At 35.5% G+C, this 19,152-nt stretch overlaps 1 protein-coding gene across 1 annotated transcript in view; it reads left to right on the top strand.

Moving 5' to 3' along the window:
• The window catches only part of RHBDD1 (rhomboid domain containing 1), a 34,439-nt gene extending 15,525 nt beyond the window's left edge, over nucleotides 1–18,914 (top strand). The window contains exons 6-8 of the mRNA XM_032193751.1: nucleotides 287–346; nucleotides 4,151–4,273; nucleotides 16,889–18,914. Of these exons, the coding sequence (XP_032049642.1) occupies nucleotides 287–346; nucleotides 4,151–4,273; nucleotides 16,889–17,007 (302 nt within the window). The 3' untranslated portion in view covers nucleotides 17,008–18,914. The remainder of the gene's footprint in view (nucleotides 1–286; nucleotides 347–4,150; nucleotides 4,274–16,888) is intronic.
• The last annotated feature ends 238 nt before the right edge of the window (nucleotides 18,915–19,152 follow it).

The following is a 19,152-nucleotide window of genomic DNA, read 5'->3' as shown; positions in this document are numbered from 1 at the left end:
AAGGTTGCTGTGTGACTAAAGAGTGGAGGAAGGGATTTTCCATTAAACAGGTGATTTTTGTCAGCAGAGCACAAACAATGCAGTGTTCTTCCAATTCTAAGGTCTCTGTGCATTAACCCATTTTTACCACTGTACAATCACAGTGCAAAAATTATTCATTATAAGTTCTGGAGAACATTGCATTTTTCTAGTCTACTTGGCTATGTTGCTTAAATTTGATTCTGTGTTTTAAAGAGAGACTATGATTATTTTATTCTAATAGAGCATGCATTGTTCTTATATTTAGGTGCTGTTACTTCATTCACTGATCCTGACAGGCCAAGAGACTACTACTCAGGTTATTCAGGTAAATGCTGTCACCCACTTACCTAAAAGTTTATTTCAGCTCATTTTCAGCTTTACAAATATGGATATCGTTTTTGCTAATAATAGAAAACCTACCAAGTATTCTGCCTATTTGTGCACTTGCTAATAAAAAACAATTTTTCTGGCTTTGTCTTTTCCTACCTGGGGAACCGTGTTGGATGTGTTTTATACAAGAGTCTTTAAGCCTTAAATTAAGGGTATGACTTCATAAAATGCTACCCTGGGCCAATACCATCCCTTTTGCAGAGCCTGCAGCAAGGAGGAAATTGTCTACCAGAAGCATCCTTTTAAACATTGGTAGATCTGCCCTGATTTGGCCAACTTACCCATTCCCTTCTAGGATCTAGACCACAAAGGGAGTGTGAGCTACCTGTTTCCAGCTGGCAGTCTCGGGCCAGTTACAGATGTTTGCTGAGCTGCAGTTACAGTTCTGTTGCATTGCTCTGTTGCACGTTCATAACAACCAAATCTTCCTTCAGTATGCCAATAGAGTAGCATGTGGAAATTTAAGAAATTGTATCAGAAAAAGGAATTTGATTTGCTAATGAGGATAAGAATTTGCACTTGACATTTAAACTCTGTAATCTGTTGCATCCACTCTATAAACACCAGCTGCTCAGCGTGTGGGTGGGTGTCAAAGACAACTTTTGTGGAATAGGAGCAGATTCCAAACTGCCCTTTACTTCTTTTCCAGGTCTCCCTAATCACAGAGAAGTGAAGATATTTCATGTAGTATATTTAGAATGATTAATAATGACACAGCACCAGAGAAAAAGATCTGGTACACTGATGAAAAATAAACTTGTTTTGTGTTGCATGTCTAGGGCAGTCCCCAAAGAAACCATGGTGTTGCTTTGGGTTGGTGTGGATGAAAGGGAGATAAAGGAGCACGGTTAACACAAATTATCCTATCTTGCATGCTTGGCTTTAGATGTAAATCATTTTTTGTAGTAAATTCAATACTCTGAATTGATTTATAATTGTAATTATAAAAGATGTATATATACACAGGGAATGAACGTATTAAATATATATCATAATTTTCTTTCACCTATTCATAGGAGTCTTCATGGAAGGGTTAACCTTTTGCTTGTTGTATGATATAGTAATGGATTTTGCTGTCTGTGAATTAAGAAAACTTTCTAGAATTGTATGCTAATGATGCATGTGCAGTATATTAATTTTTCATTTTCTGGTATTGGTGATTTATTACTTTCTGACTTCAAATACCAATTAAATAAATAATACATGTAAATAGATAATAACAGATTTTATAAACCAGTACAGAAAAACAGCTTTACAAGGAAAATGAAGATTTCGAGTGTGATTTTTAACACATTTAGCATTTGGTGACTGAATTAGGTTTTCTCTAAATGCAGTTCATGAATAAAGTATAGGGATGCTTATTTTGATTAATAGGAACACCTTTAACATGTCAATATTACTAAATTGTTTCTCTTTGTAAAATAAAAGATTGCAGCTTTGTCAGCACTTACATCTTGATGACAGTGTAAAACATCACACACAAAATTTACAATAGAGCAAACTTAATGACATCCTTTTTCATCAGATAGCACCATGATTTCTATAGTCTTCATGCACGCTGTTTTGAAGCCTCCAGAAAATAGATTTGTAGCTCAACGAATAAACCAACGTTCATTCAGATTAGCATAATGCAGAGGGGAATGAGAGGAATATATAAAGATCGCATCTGGAATATGTATCTATATCAGCTAAAAGGTATCCTGCAGTTGATTTTATTCTTTTCTGCAGAACTGTCTCTTAAATATAGCCAGTATGACTGAAAGGCTTTTAAAGGTTGTTAACAATATGACTAATTCATACAGATTTGAAATTATGTATTTATCTCTTTCTAGCCAGAGGAATAGCAAATAATCATAGAATCATAGAATATCCTGAGTTGGAAGGGACCCTTAAGGATCATCAAGTCCAACTCTCGACACCGCACAGGTCTACCCAAAAGTTCAGACCATGTGCCTAAGTTCACAGTCCAATCTCTTCTTAAATTCAGACAGGCTCGGTGCAGTGACCACTTCCCTGGGGAGCCTGTTCCAGTGTGCAACCACCCTCTCTGTGAAGAACCCCCTCCTGACGTCCAGCCTAAATTTCCCCTGCCTCAGCTTAACCCCGTTCCCGCGGGTCCTGTCACTAGTGTTAATGGAGAAAAGGTCTCCTGCCTCTCGACACCCCCTTACGAGGAAGTTGTAGACTGTGATGAGGTCTCCCCTCAGCCTCCTCTTCTCCAGGCTGAACAGGCCCAGTGACCTCAGCCGTTCTTCGTACGTCTTCCCCTCAAGGCCTTTCACCATCTTCGTAGCCCTCCTCTGGACACTTTCCAACAGTTTCATGTCCTTTTTATACTGTGGTGCCCAGAACTGCACACAGTACTCGAGGTGAGGCCGCACCAGCGCAGAGTAGAGCGGGAAATAACGTGAGAAATGGCAGAAGTTCATGTTACAGGAGGATAATACCAAGTCTTCAATGCAGTTGTGTGAAAATTTCTGCCAGTGTTAGTTGTTGTATGTTCCAAAAAGGAAGAATTTTTAAATGGGTAAAATTACTTCTTTGTGTGTCCATGTATAATGTGCATTTGCATCCATACACACACACGGATATAAAATTATATATGTCCTCACTGTGTAGTGTGTGCTTGGTATTAACCACAGAAACTCCACAGGAAAGTTATACGTTAAATCTATATAACTATTGAGATATCAACATCAATAATAATCTTGTGTTAATCTGAAGATAAAAAGAATGGCATGCTGTACTTGTCACACAAATATTTTCATTATTTTTTTCATTTGGAAAATCTTGTATAAGTTTTCTATCACTTGGAGAAACTGGCTGTGTTTCTGTACTTTGATTCTTCAAAATCTACTGTCCAGGTGTCTAGAAGAGAAGTTAAATATCCAAAGTTTTATATACTGACAATACTAAAGAGGAATAGAAAAATGGCACTTCTCTCCTTAGTTTAACTCAGCAGAGATTTTCTGCGTTCAGGTTTAGGTTGTGTTAAAAGAAGAGATTCAAGTCTCTTGCCAAGTTGTTTTCTTTTCTTTTAAATCCCAAAAGGATTTGGGTGGATGATGGCTTGTTCATGCTTGTTTTGACAGACTTTGTAAGTGGTCAGAAATGCTTGGTGGTCATTAGCAGAGGCAACATACAGTGGCTGTGGCATTAGATGAGATCTGCAGTGTGTTTTGGTTTTGTTAGTTTGTTTAGAGCAGATGTAGCACAAACCAATTGCATATTTCCCTACAAAAAATGCAGTCTTCATCCATGTGTATTCTGGTTGCAAACATTACTTGAATGTAGGATGACAGTGGTACATACTGTTTATGGCCACTAGGGTGAAACGAGACACAGGTGGAAAAAAGCCTGAAGCAAACCTGTGGTATGGTTGCCGTTTCAGTGACATAGATAAGGTGTCCTAGTAATGACATTTAAATGTTAAAAGGAGATGATGAAAACCATCTTTCAGTTTGTTTGAAATTTTAAATAATGGTAGTTCTATGTTACTTATTTATAACTGATAAAAGATGGAGGTGTTTGATGCATCTTGCTTGTTATTATTGTTCTCCTGTTAATGTAGTCTGGCATTGCAAATTACAAAAATATATTTTGATTCATGGCATATCAAATCCTATTTTTTTTCTCTCTCAAATTAAACAAATTTGTGGAAGAAAGATAACGAAGATAATGTCTGGCTTCCTCCCCTTCCACTGAATATCATCAGTTTATTTTCCTTTTCATTTTACAGATTATTATTATAGATATCCAGAGTATCAATACACAACACCAAGGAACTACTATGATTATACGGGTGGGCTTACAGAGGAAGAACAGCTTGAAAGAGCAGTGCTAAACAGTCTTAATGAAAGAGGTAAGGCTTCTATTGTGTTTCATATATCAAATTATGATTCATATTGAGGTGGGAGGAACACAGGGAAGATGTATTGTTCATGATTTATTTCCAGTCTTTTGACATCCATTCAGAAATGGACAAAAGTTTTCTGGTAGACTTTTCAGAGAATGACGTGTGAGGATGGAGTACCATTCTTAGTGTAACTGCATTTATTAGCAATTGCTTACTGTTTGATTTACCTGCTACTTCTGGAGTAAAAGAACTGCTTTTATAACAAACAAAACCGAAGTAAATTAAGTTACTGTGCCAAATAAACCCCTCACATTCTAAAGAGTAGTAGGGAGCAGTATAACAGAGGAATCGATGCTGCCAATATTTAAACTTTTTGTGTATTTTTTGCTCTTTATTTGTATTTGAGGAGAAATGTACTGATGTCTTACTCCTCACATTTGTCTCTTTCACCCTAAAGAAAGTTTGTGCTAGCTAGTGGAAAGACCAAAAGAAAAAATAAAAGCAGTTTAGGAATAAATATAGTATTTGTTTTTAATTGCAAATTATTAGTTGAATTGGTATAAAATATATTAACCGGGATATACTTTATTTTTCTATAATGCAAGTAAAGTCAAGAGAAAAAAATCTTAGTACAATATATTTCTCATTCTGAAAACTTGAGTGAAAATATACTAGGCTAACAGTATATTAATGTAAACGTTAAACCTGATGCTTTAGTAGTTTTGCAACATTTTAATATTAAGTGATTATACAAAGGACATAAATTACTACATATGTTGTCTGGTATTGAGATTTTTAATATCAAATACTGCTCTTTAATCCTGTATATTGTATGTCAATATATGACTTGAACCAAAGGCTTTATGTTCTCCTTAAGTTAACAAAGCTGAAAGGTTTCTTTTAAATTTGATGAAGCTCTAACATTAAATCTTAATAAAAATAACCTGACTGCCACTTATCAATGTAATTTTTCTTCTTTTGTTCATAGTCTTGTTATTCTAACTTCCTGGGTGCAAGGAAGCCATAATTAGGAAAAAGATAACAGAAACTCATACTTGTCGCTGCAACTGTTAAAACACGATGCACTATTCATTAATCTTTGCTCAGAAAAAATAATTTACATCACTGGTTTATGGCTCTTAAAAATATCAGGCAAAATATGAAAGTAAATATCTTGACACGTCATCATCACTTTCTTTCACACTGTCTGTGATCATATATATTATGAAGGATGTTGTGTTATCTGGAAGATAATTTTAAAAAGGCAGCAGATGAGGCAATGTTGTGTATGAAAAGGTTTCTTCAGTTTGAAAAATTGAATAACATGTTTTTTAATGTAAATACAGCTTTTTGCTTTACATCTATTGTGAGAAGTCACTTTTGAGGCTGAAGTGCAGTTTTTTTGGGAAAACTAGTTTTTAAAAAAGTGGTTTTTGTAGTTCTGTTACATACTTAGGCTTCTAACTGTCCATAAATATTGTGAAACTATAAACTTAAAAACAAAAAACAAAAAAACTGATTTTCAAACAAAAAACTATTTTCTGCAGCAAAATTAATAGTGTAAGAAGTTTTAGAAATGATGATAATCTGAGCAGTTCCTTTTAAATCAAACTTTCTGAAAAACTTAGAAGCTGGTGAGGGTCTTAGCTTTCAAGCAAATTAATAATGTATGAGTCCAAATAATGTAATGAGTCTGTCTGGTCTGCTGGCAAAAGTTGGCAAATTAGATATTGTTCATGCTGTTTTAGACATTTTAAAACAAAACAAAAACCAACAAAACCACCACAACAAACAGGTAATATCAATATTTTGTCCTATATACATTTGTCCTAAATAAGGTTTTGGGAAGGACTGGGTCTAAAGTGAGCTTTAATGGAAGGGACATTTTTTACTTTACTGACATTTTTACTTGATGTTTTACATCATTTTTTACAGATTGATTTTGAGAAAAATCTTTCAAAGCTTTTAAGTGTTTTGGGATGTGTTGTCTTGCAAGAGCATGAACCTTGTTTGTATCTGTTTGTGTTTTTATACTATCAACACAGTAAAACTGTGGTTTGGGTTGTTTTGTTTACTTGTTTTTCAAAACACTCTGTATAAGATTCCTGCTCTTGTGAGCTTTGTCTGTAACAGCTGAGTGCCGATGGCTTTTAAGTCATTGGAGCCTAGGCATCTAATGGATGCCTCATGCCTTTGGATGAATGATGACTTCAGGTGTAGTTTTAAAGCCATTTGATATTCTTTTGAGGCCTTAAGTCACACTGCAGAAGGAAAAAACATGAATTATTACTCAAATCTCAAGACATCTTTGACAAAGATGTCAAATTCTGAGCTCTCTGTAGAAAATATATGCACGTAGGATTTGGTATTACAATAAAAGAAAATGCTTTTATTTTCAATGCCGTAAAATGAGGTCAGTTTGTAATAATAATGACAAGATTATGATAAGAAAACTGGACAGCATACATTTTAGTCTGTCATCCATCAGTATGGAACACCTGCAGCTTTCTGTCTGTAGCCTTAAATAACCTACATCACTATAGGTAAGTGTTTGTTTCTGTTTGCTTTTTGAAGTACTGTGCTGTATTTGGACAAAGATAGAATACATTTCCTCTTATAGTTGAAAATCTTACTTGGAGAATGCCCTTTGAAACCCGAGAAAGAATTCAAATAGCCTCTCTAGCTAAGTATGTCTCGCTAGCAGATAACTGGCATACCAAGTCACATTTTTAACTTCGGTTTGAGACAACAGCATTTCTTATGTCTATGCTCGTGTCTGTTTTCAGTGCTAGTTAAAGTTGTTAAACCTCATGGATAAGCGAAGTGGGAAATATATTGTCGTTTCCAATATAGTTTGGTGCAATTAAATTTACATAGGTGGTATTTTTATTATGGTTTCACAGCAGTGCTTTAATTTTGCGGCTTTTCCTGTTTGTCACAGTACTTTAGTTTGGAAAAGTAAGACTTCAGAGCTCAACTTTGAAAAATATTTCATAAAACAAGCTACTCAAAGGTTAAAGTTACCTATGGGCACATCTTATTTCCAAAAGAAAGTAGTATAGAGTTTGTAATTGATCATACCTGCTTCAGAGTGACAGAAAGGATGAAATGAAATGTATTGTGCTAATGAGCAAATAGCGTATTCTTCCGTGTCAGTCTGAAAAATAAAGCTTGAGTGAGTACTGTCCTTTGAGCAGGACATGTTTTTCCTTGAAGCATGGCATTTGCTGTAGCTTGCAGTTATATGGATGAAACAGGTACTTAACATGACTAAAAATTGCCTAGCATAATTTGAAACAGGCAGCTAAATGGATGTAAAAACAGGTACCAGAACCAAAATTCAAGGCAGTCTTTCCATATCTTGGACTCGATGATCTTGAGGTCTCTTCCAACCTAGAAATTCTGTGATTCTGTGATCTTTTTGTTTCCAACTGTGAAATTTATACTATCGCACTTGCTCTGTAGCTTGGCTGAAAATAAACATATTTTTTTTCTTAGACAAATGTATTTATTAGGGGTTTTAGGCCACAAAATGTACCATTGGGTTTGGAATGTTGATCCATTCTTACAAACTGCTGTGTTTATATCCCGCTGAGCTTTTAAGATGCTCAGTGGCATAGTCCAGAATTTCCTGGTATCAGTCGTTGTCCACAACTGAAAACTAATTTGTATTAAGACACATTAAGACAGGCAACAAGTTTAATCTAAGTAATTATTTTTATATAATCCCATACATGAATTTATCTAAACTCGGCATAAAGGTACTGTCTTTCTACTTAATCTGCATTCACACATTCCAGAACTGCAATTTTATTTTGGCGCCATATCCTGAGAAATTCTTTAATAATAGTAATAGGTATCTAATGCAAGAAAAAGTAATTGCTAGGGCTGTTTATGTGAGATTTATGTAGGCACTGGTTTTGGCAGTCTGTCAAATTGTCATAACGACCTATGCTCATTTACTAAAAAGAACTTTTATATTCTTTCCATCACTAGTTTTAGATATTGTCAAACAAGAACCAATGTAAACAGCATTAGTTTACTTTCTATTTTCATTCTGATTCTCATAAAGTAATTTCATATTACTCACAAATTAAAATAACTTCTCCTTCAGTTAAGTCAGATAAGGACAATTATTGTTTTAATTAACATTTATTTATGATATTTAAATTATATGGTTTCACTATGAAATTAAAAATATATGGCTTTACATTTTGGTTTAATCCTCATATTAGCAGCTGTATATGGTAACCCCAGTATACCGTCTCTCTTGTTCTTATCTGTTGTTTCCTTGCTCTTTTGCTCAGAAGAAATATCTGGATTAGTGTGGGATGGGGATTTTTGTGGTGGTGGGTGGTGGGGTTTTTTTTTTGAGCCGGACTTCTAAGTTTATGTCTTTCAGTCTCAATAATGTTAAGAATCCCCTTGCGTGCTCGTGTCTCTGCACAAAAGCATTTTTCTCTTAAGAAGGAAGTTTTTAAACGTGTAGCTTTTGTATTTTGTGGTTAAAGTGAAATATGTGTATATAGAAAGTCCTCATAGGTTTCACTGCAAATATGCATTTCTTTAATTCTAATCTGATTTAAATTAAAGGAAAAAAAGAAATGTTTAGATGTCCCAGTATGTAGTAATCATAGGTACATCTGCAATGTGGTTATGAAATATTTAGTCATCTAGCTTAGCAGTTCTCTGACTTTAACTTTAGTTCCCATTTCTGCTTTCTTTTATTGAGACTGGGATTCTTTGTTCTATTTAGGCTATGAAACTTGCTAAATCCATTGAAGATCGTGAGTAGTATGAAACAGAAATGCTGTATGATTCCATTTCTCTCCAAGCAGGGTTGTCTTTCCCCTTTTGCTACGGTAGGAATGCCAGTCATTGCATTGAAATGTTTTTCTGTAGAAATGTCGTAAATTATATGCTTCGATACGCAGTGCATGATATCAGATTAAAGTACGTTTCATAAAGTCACGTGTAATGATTGGCATCTGATTCTGAAAGGCCAACTTTTCTTTTAGTTGGTCTTAAGTACCCAGAAACATGTTCTGGGAGAAAAGCTCTCTCCTTCAAGTGAAGTTCCTGCTCCAAATATCTTTGGAAATAACTTTTTATAACATTGCATATGTGGTCTAAGATCCTGATTGCTAGCACTTTGTTTAGGCAAATTTCCAGGAAGTTTAATTGGTAGATATTCAGCATTTTCGCGTAAAGTTTTGGTGTGTGCTTGGTGTTAGTAGCAGACCACAGTAGCCAGAAGTCTGTTATAAATACTTACGGACTCCTGGTTTCTGAACATTTTTGAATTTCAAAATTTTCCTGAGGCTAATAAGTAAGTTTACCGTTGGAGCTTTCTTATTTCCTTGTTAATATATTATCTAAAATATAAATATCTTTTAAGTTAAAAATAAATAAAAATCCCAACCTACATGCGTAGGAGTAGAAATGTTCATAATTGATAACTGCTGATTTAAAATATCTTACTGATTTCATCGAGCAGTTCTCTTTCAGTATTTATGAGACACAGATAAGCGAAATCCTGTCATTTTTTTTTCCAAAACTGCAGACTGTGCTTGATTTTTGTCTTGGGTAGTTGTATTCAGACAGCATTCCAGTTTCATTTGCAATATTACTTCTGCTTCTCGGACTCCCATAGTTAAGTAGATAGATACCAAGTTTCAGATACAAGTCTGTTACAAGTGAAGTATTTGGTTTGTCTCAGGAATATCTCATTCCTTGAAGGGACCCTTGTCCCATTTAATTTCCTGTTTCATGTGCTGCGCTTGTATTTTAAACAAATTAGAATTTCTTAGTAAATGATGAAATTGCACTGGAAACTAATAAATTAGGGAGTTCTTTAGCAGGATCTCCCAGTGAAAAGCTAATACTGTTGCTCTTTTTCTAGCAATAGAATTGTAGCAAGAATCATAGCTAGAATTTTCCAGCAACAGAGCTCAATTTCTGAAAGAAGATTAGTGATGCGTAGTATTAAAACAAAACAACAAAAATATTTTTGAGAATAAAAGTTCTGATTCTCTCCGTAGTGGAGATAAATGCTCACCAGATATGTAAGAAGCAGCACCACTAAGCCTTTCCCAGCAGGTGTGGTATGAACCATAGACCCGTGACCATTTGGCACCCATGAGTTCTTGACAGATCGTTCTGGAAAGCAGAGAAGTGGTTCTGTTCTGAAATCTGTTTACACACATGAACTCTTTAGTTCAACGGCTTAGTGAACTGGAAGAGCAGAGCTGTGTTCTGTTAAGTGATCATTACCAGAAACTTTTTGATGTGAAGTCCAATTATAAAGTTGTTGATGCAGGTGAATGGGATTGGGAACAATTTCTATTCTGTCTTTCCTGAAAAAGTTCTGCCCCGTTGTTCATACAGGATTGCCTCAGGTTTGGGGCTTGCTTGGGTGCAGTACTCTTGAGTTGTGTATTCAGGTGATTAAAAAGATGCCAGTAATTTAAAAGTAGGACTTATTCTACTTGAATGATGAAGCATTTGCACTTACGAAAGTGGGGGAAAAAAATAAATAGATTATTGAATCATTGTGATGCTAGTACACCTCAATAGTTTAGAACATAACTTTAGATTCTGTTTCATACCCTAATACAGTATGCCTTTCAAGGCTGTTCTGCTCCAAGTTTTGCCCTGGTATTTGCTTTTCTCTAGTTTGCCCTGGATGTAGTGCTGTGGTGAGTTTACTATACTCAGTATTTAATACCTGGAGATGATGGTATTCATTTTGCTGTGCAGCACATGTTTCATTCCTTCCATCAAATGCTTGGTACTATATCCTGTATTTCTGGAAACCTTGCCTTGAAGGGTTAACTTCCTTTGGTCTTTTAGCAACAAGTCACAGTGACACAGTAGTGCCTAGGTTCTGATTATCAATACAAAAGATTTTATCATATGTCTCAATAACCATTAATTTTATTTGCATTAAAAAAAGTATATGATACTGATACATTTAGAACTTCATGCTGAAAGCTATACAGAATGTTGCTTTTTTCTCTGACTTCCTAAGTATGCAAGAACATTTTGGAAAGTATCACCAATACGGCTTTCTTTTGGATGCTTTTCTTCATGCAAATGTGTCAAGTGCCAAAGAAAAGTAAAAATAGCAAGAAAACAATAAAGAAATAGTTAAATCTTCAATTGTAGTTAGCAATGTTTTGCTTACATTCATGCTGCATCTATTTATAAATGCATGGTCTGCATATGGAGTAACTGTTCTTGGTGCTTTGACCCAAGACACAGTGATACAAGTGGGAGTTTTTATATCGACTTCAGTGGTCTCTCGACATTTTTTTTCTTAGTAACTTGGATGTTTTTGTAAAGGAACAAATGTTGTTCCTTCCACAGTGGGTTTGGCAGGGTCACCTTGCTGGAGAACAAGCAGTTCTGCGGAACAGCTGTGGGCATAATTAGAAGAAGCTGTGTGTGGGCTACAAAAAAACACTCCTCCACGCTGGAGAAAGTGGTAGTTGCTGTGGAGTGGTTTCAGTCTGCATTGGTGTTTCCATTCATCTGGGTTTCTTGGACTTGGCTTTGGGAAATGGATATTGTTTAGAATTGCTTTGTTGTGTCTTTGTTAGGCATGCAGAAATGCCCTAAAAGAAAGACAAAGCCTTTTTTTTTTTTTTTTTTTTTTTTTTCAAATGTGACTTTAAATATATATAACATATAAATATATAATATAACATTTATTTATATAACATATAACTATATATAACAAATTTAATTTACAGTTAAAAGCAGCTCCCGACTAAGGTCAGTGAATAATCCTAACCTTGGATTTACCCATTGATTTACTATTTTTTCTCTTGTTGTTGTATCACTGGATTAATCTTTATAGACTGGGTATAACTTGCACTTTGTTTATTGAGACTTAAAAATAATGTTCTGGACCTTTTCCTGATGTCTGACTAAATAAATTACCATATTCTAGTAGTTTCAAGAAAACTATAAATCTCCATGCTGTGTCTTGCTGGCCAAAGTCACATCTACATCCTTATGGTCCTAAGGCCAGCTGTGTTGTGTCCCTTCCATATTTTTTTAATTTTTTTCTACTGATAGTCTATAGCTTGCATTAAAATATATATATAATGATTTTATACACACATAATAATTACATACGTTCCCTGCTGTTGTCAGTGTGCAGGTAGGTTTTACAATTATGCTCAAAAGGAATATATGGGACACTTCTGTCTTTCATCTTTAATGTGGTACGTGCAGTTGTGTAGACATCGATGAGCAAGCAGCTCAGCTGGCCCTGAAAGCTGGCTGGATGTGATCAGAAAGTCTTACTGTCATTAGCTCAAGCAGGTTTTTTTGCTAATGAATTTAGTTATATTTAGCAAGCTTAAGTACAGAGAGAACTGATCCATTCTGGAAAGTATTAATTAGAATCGCCTCAGTTACATATTTTGCATGTGGTTCCCAGGCAAAGTGTTGTAAGGTGGCAGTGAGTGTAAAGCCTGCACTTGTCCAGTTCTTTGGTAACCCAGCAGCGGCTGTGTAGCACCATTCATACCCTGTCGTACATGGAGAGGTGTGGCTGGCATCTGTGTTTGATGAACCTGATAAAATTTTAATCTTTCTGTGTGTTTTTCAAGAGGGAGAAAAGGTGGTTCAGATGAGCATTACTTGGGGCTTTTTGCCTGTATTTATCCAATTGATCACACAGCTGAAGTGTTCAGCTAGGCAGTTTTTGCTATGTTACTATGACATGATACGTAAAGGAAGAATAATGCATTTATTTAGTACTTTTAAAAATCAACCTTATGTGAAGCAATGTTTGGTTGAAAAATAGAATCTAGTTGCAAAAATGTATCCAGTTAGATTTCTGGAGACTTTTAACTGTTTTAAACAGAAATACAAGCCTATTTGCCTTATTAAAGAAAGGAGTTTCTGCATGTAATTAAAGAATTTGCCAGAATTATTTCTGTTCCTGTTGGTATTCAGGATTTTTGAGATAGTAAAACTCTTATTATGTAGCACTGTCTTCATTTTCAGTTATTTGAAGGTAGAAATGAAGATTGCCTTTTCAATGTCTACTTTTATTTCCTTGGCTGAACAAACAGAAATGCAAAATCTTTTACACAGCATGAGTTGAACAAAAAGAAATTAGTATGTTAGATCAGAGCCTGGCAATGTCTTCTGCTTTTAGGATATCTGTACCTCTCTGGCTTACCTGTGGCAGTATGTGTGTTTCCTAACTGTTGCTATTTTAGTTTTTAATGGATAAAAAATACAGATTGTAATAAGGATTAATAGTTTCACATCAGCTCTGTTAAAACAAAAGTAAATTTAAATTGTGGGTTTGGTACAGAAATGACCAGAAATTCCCTGTGAGCTTTACAGTTCAGAAGCGTTGAACCAAGTTCCATAGCATCACAGAAATGCTTTCCAAGAACAGGCCTGTTGTCTCACACTGCTGAGGACAGAACTTGAGTAACTTCCTAATTCTAAGCAAATGTGTAAGGGTGATGAAATTTTACTTGTATTTATTCCTTTTTGCCAGAAGAAACGTTCAGACCTTTGAATTTGATTTTTGTCAAACTCTTGTTATGATTTATTTTGTTCGTGCTGTACTCCTATTTTAGACCTCATTTTTAGGGCTTTACTTCCTTTCATTCTTTAACATTGTTCATTACTTGATTTGTGCAACTTACTGGAAAAACAGCTCAGGAGAATAAAATACAGGTCATGTGAATAGCAAAATAAGTCACCGAAGTAATTTTATAAAGTAACGAATGTCTTAGTATCATTCAAAAGAATGAATTGGAAGATACACATAAACACCAGTGAATATGCACTAATGAACCAGAAGGCAAGAATCTGCATGGAATAACGTAAGGTCTTCAACTTTTTTTGGAGGTTGTACTGTGGATGCTTGAAACACTAAAGAAATGAGTTAAGCAGTAACTTCCTATTTGCAGCTGAAGACTTCTATTCGATTATGCTGAATATGCAGTCTACCTGAAATTCTTCTTGTAGCTGAAGTTAATCTATGTTTTCCTTATTGCTCTAAAGAGAAATAGATATCTTTCTGTCTTAGCCTAAGGTAGGTTAAGTAGCATATCTAGAATAGGTCAAGGTTCCTCTTGAGTTGGTTAGCAAATCCTGTTCAATACTTGGGAATGAAAGATACGTTTGTATTTGTGTATCGACTATTTTGCTTAATGCATGTCTCCTTGTTTAGTTGACTAAACATCTTGAGACTTATTAGATCATTGGAGAATGCGGTGAGATTATTTTATATCATCTCTCCTGTAGTATCTATGCAGTAGCTAGAGGAAGCTAACCCAAGGCACTGACTGATAGTCTGGTCTCTAAGTGTGTGCTGCTAACAACTTCTGTTACTTTAACAGGTCTGTCTGGAGGATATGCATACAGCAAAGATTAGGCTCTGAGGCATGATTAAAATAAATAATGAAGTTCACGTATGAAGGCATTAAGGTATTTGTGTTACCCAGAACAGGCTCTCAGCCCTTCTGGAGGGAAGGTTTTACGTTTCTCACTGCTATAATCTGTCTTAGAAGAAACCGTGTGGTCAGCATTGACCTGACCTGCTCTTCTAACAATCCAGTTGAATCTGGTCTCATTGTATGCTACTTTTCTTCCTAACTTCACTAGTCACACCTGACTTCCCATTAGTTTGGTCTTTGAGTTGTCAGCCCTTCCACAGCACAGCACACGCGGTTCGTAGGCTTCCCTTCCACAGATCTTTACTGACCTTGCTTTGTGCCTTCCAGTTTGAAGTTACTGTTGCTTTGGAAAGGATGTTCATTGGGTTATGAAATATTGTAAGCCCATGTGTATCTCAGCTCATGGTCAGTGGAACACAGTAAAACAACTGCTTGTTCTTTGCTTTTTGAACACACCTTGTATCAGAAAATAAAATGAGGGGAAATAAATAAATGTAGTAAATGAACACTTAGCTCAGCTGAATCTTTTTGTTAATGAAAACCATTCTGCCATGCTGCATATGAACTGTTTTTTTTTTTTGTTTCGTTTTTTTTTTTTTTTTTCAGACAGTGAGATTGTTCTTGGATTTTAAGTAAAAAATAAAATTGAGAAGCAATTTGCCTTGTGCTAAGGCCTGCGATTTCCAATACATATTAGCTTTTTGTAGCATTCTGAACAATTTCTTCTAATGTCCATTTGCTGTTGCTGCCATGCATGTATATTTATAATTTCCATGGTATAAAGATAAACTGTTGGAGCGCATTATAAAAGAGGTGGCATCATTTCATCACTAAAACTTGATGAACTTGCTAGCACGGCATGCTATTTTGCAAGGGAGAAGTATGCACCTAGGTAGGGTAAACGATGGTGGGTCCCAAGGAGTTCATGTAATGTTTGTCAGCGACGTAGTGTTTTCAGAAGCAGAGTAACACCTTAAATTATTTTGAGGATTGTCTCTGGTAAATTGAAACAGAGGGACAAACTGAAGATAAAATACAAGAATATGAATTAAGTTGTCTGTATATTAATTAATTAGAAAAATACTTCTGACCATTGCCTCTAATTTTATAAACACTTAAACAGTGCTAAGCAGCAAAAACTTGAGCAGCTATAGTTATCTCTGGAAGTACTTTCCAAGAGCTTGACTGCTTGGCAAGCACAGAAGAAATCCTGAACGTGTTTTCAAAATCCTACATTTGGTTAGCACCCTACAAATTAAAATGCTCTTGTAAGTGAATAAGAAACTAACAGAACCACTTTGTGAATTGGACTTCCTGCTATTATGCAATATAAACAACATCATGCGTTTGCTACAAACAATTTTGGATACAGGATACAGCTGCAGTTAAAATCCATTTTGAAAATTAGCTTAATACAGTATTTGCCTTTGGTTTTCTATATTGCTAATATAAATGTAGTTCTGAGGTGGATGTTTAAGAAATACCGAGTATTACAAAGACTGTTGTGTTACCTTTAAAGCTACTTTGTTTATCCTTACCTCTGTAAGTGAGCTCAGTTTCTTATTTTTGTTTCCCAAGGCCCCTCAGTTGTGTGTAACCACAACCTTTCAATCTTTTCTTTGCTCTGTAACTTAATGTGAATTGTGAGCAGTTGCTTTCCTTTGTTTTCTCTTGCAGTGCCAGGGCAGAGAACCTTCCTTCAGTCTTGGTGTGATATTTCTGCTCACATTAACTTACAATTCTCTCTAGCTGAGCTGCCACGTGGAGTTTATTTATGAAATTGCTTGCTGCCAACAGGATGGGAGTTGTGTGCGCATCTGGTATGGGTCAGCACATGTTGGACTGCTACACTAAAAGCAAATACAAAAGCCTGTTTTGCCAGAAGTAGCTATTGAGGATGTTTAAATATTCTTACAATCTGGAGTTGCCTGTATAAAGTAAGGATTGAGGAAAATGTTTGCTCCCAGGTTAATACATGCTAGGCTTTGGGGTTTGGGAGATCTTCTGGTGGTGTTCTTCATTTCGGTGTTTTAAGAGCAGTTGTTGGAAACTAACAGTCCTTGAACCATTTGACCTGGAAATAATTCCCCATTTTCTTTGTGTTGCAGTGCTTTGGATTACAGGATACATGTGCATTTTTTCAAATTACAGAACAAAATAACAGTTGTGTTTCATTGTCTTGTAGATTTTGGTGGAGCAACATACAATAATGAGCGGCGACCCTATGGTTTTTGGTTTCCACCTGAGCAGAATTCAGAAGAGGAAGTAAGAAGGCAAAGACTTCGTAGGTTTGACAGAAGTTGAAGTTGGCAGGTGTTGATGTAAATTGTAAAGTGCTCTTCAGAGTTAAAATATTTGCAGATTTATTTTATTTTTACTATTCATTGCAAAACTGCAGAAGATTTTGTGAGTTCAGGCTCCAAATTTGAACTTGCATAAAAAATGAGTTGGGAATCAAAATGTGATCTTTGCCAATCTCCATTCTGATGTATGTTAAATCTGGAAGAAGACTGATGGTTTCACCAACCTTTTTCTCTTCAAAGTTCTTCTTTGTAGCTTCAAGAATTCATTGGCTTTTTGGCTGCTGGTATTCTCAGACGGCAGGGTTTCTTTATTCTTTTCTGTGATGGATAATACTTTTGAAATGTAATTTTAAAACTATGCAATTCTTTCCTACATATTTCCCATTTTTCTATGATGAATAACTCTTGGGATTGGCATGTGAATTGTCACTTGAAACGACTGCTTTGATGACAACAGGTAGCTCATAAGAGTTGGGCTTAAGCTTTTCCGCAGTTTTGCAAACTGTGAAAAATAGTTGGAGCTATTGTTATCCTAAGGAGTTACGTAATAGAACTTTTAGTGTTGGAGTCTTCCTTAAAATGTGCCATTTAGTGTAGAGCTTGAGTGTGACAAAACTGAGTTCTAACTACTTATTCCCTAGAACCAATCCTAATGTTTACCTTTTTAATTAAAAAATTAAAAAAAAATAAATCTTTTACAGAGTTGAAATAACTTGTTGTTTGGAGCTTTATGGAAAGGAAGGTGGATATGTCATGAAAATATATTTATTTGTTAACTTACTGTTTTGGAATAACTATTCTTCCTTTTTAAAAAGGCTTAGAAATTGTATCATGTATATGCTGTTCATGGAGCTATAGAAATTCTACTATTTCTCTGTATGTATCTCATCTGAGGTCCAGTCCCCATGCCGTCTGCAGACTTGTGGAGATCATACCTTAATATAGTTTACCTTGAGTTTCTCATTTTCTAGAGAGCATTTCTTGACCCAACTCCAGAGTAGCTGGCAGCAGACCGGAGAGCTCGGTTGTTGCTTTGGACGGGACCTCTGTTGGCTGCTTGGCGTGCAGTGCCTGTCCTGCTTGTGGCACATCTGCCTGTTCGATGATGTAAATTAGCAAACTTGAAGGTTTTTTGAGTATCTAACACTCAGGAAAAATACTCACTGCCTAGATGTTTTTTTACCTTGTAATGGAGGAAATCTGTCTGAATCTGGGAACGATCCTGTAACTCTTTTCAGTCCTGAAGAGATGTGCTTGCACAGGAATGATTCCATTATTGCCTTTAGGCACATAATTCTTTGAATCTCACCAACGCTCCTTTAGTAAAGTGTTAGGATGAGCAATTTAATTTTCTTTTTATGATGAGCAATTTAATGGTGATCACCAGTCTGTGCTTTATGAAGTCTACCTCTCTATGGAGTTAGAGTGTAAAGCACTGTTGTATTTTTCATACAGAAAAGAAAGATACTGAAACTGAATTGGTGATTATGTTGTGTATGTAGAGTACACCTGGTTTTAATTAATGTATGTAGGGGAAACTTTTGTTAGTTGAAAAATTCAAAAACTGTTCTCCACCCATGCCATTCTCACTTTCACCATCTATCTTACTTATACCTATTGCTGATTGTATGCCAAGAAGCAGCAAAACAAAAAATGTTGTTAAGTGGGGTATGTTCAAGGCTCTGAGAGACAACAGACATGGCTGCAATGCGACTTTGGATGTCCTTGTTAAGGTAATACTAAAACACTGGTGTTATCATAGTGTTCTCTGGCAGATTTGAAGTCAGTAGATAAGTGATGAATTTCTGTATCCTTGGTTTTGGTTGTTTTTCAATATATGCGTGTCTTGTTTGTTATTCTGTGGCTACTGAATGTCCTGAAAAAAAAAAAAAAAGCAGATACTTGTACCTTACTGCAAACTAACTTTTCTATGCCTTCTAAAATTAAATATCAAAAAAATGCATAGAGTTTGCATATTTTGCTCAGGGTGCAAAAATTGTGTGTGAAGAAGGACATAGCATTGTTTCCCCAAACTGAACTTAATGCTCTGGTCAAAAGTTTGTGAAACTAAAAAAACAGTTTAGCAGACAAGAAATTATTTTAAAACACTGGATATCACTAGTCAGTTGAAAGTGGGGGGAAGTAA

Source organism: Aythya fuligula, chromosome 9 (assembly GCF_009819795.1).
Source record: "Aythya fuligula isolate bAytFul2 chromosome 9, bAytFul2.pri, whole genome shotgun sequence".
In the NCBI taxonomy this organism is placed as follows: domain Eukaryota; kingdom Metazoa; phylum Chordata; class Aves; order Anseriformes; family Anatidae; genus Aythya; species Aythya fuligula.
The sequence above is the reverse complement of the archived record's forward strand: the minus strand, read 5'-3'. Positions and strand labels throughout refer to the sequence as shown.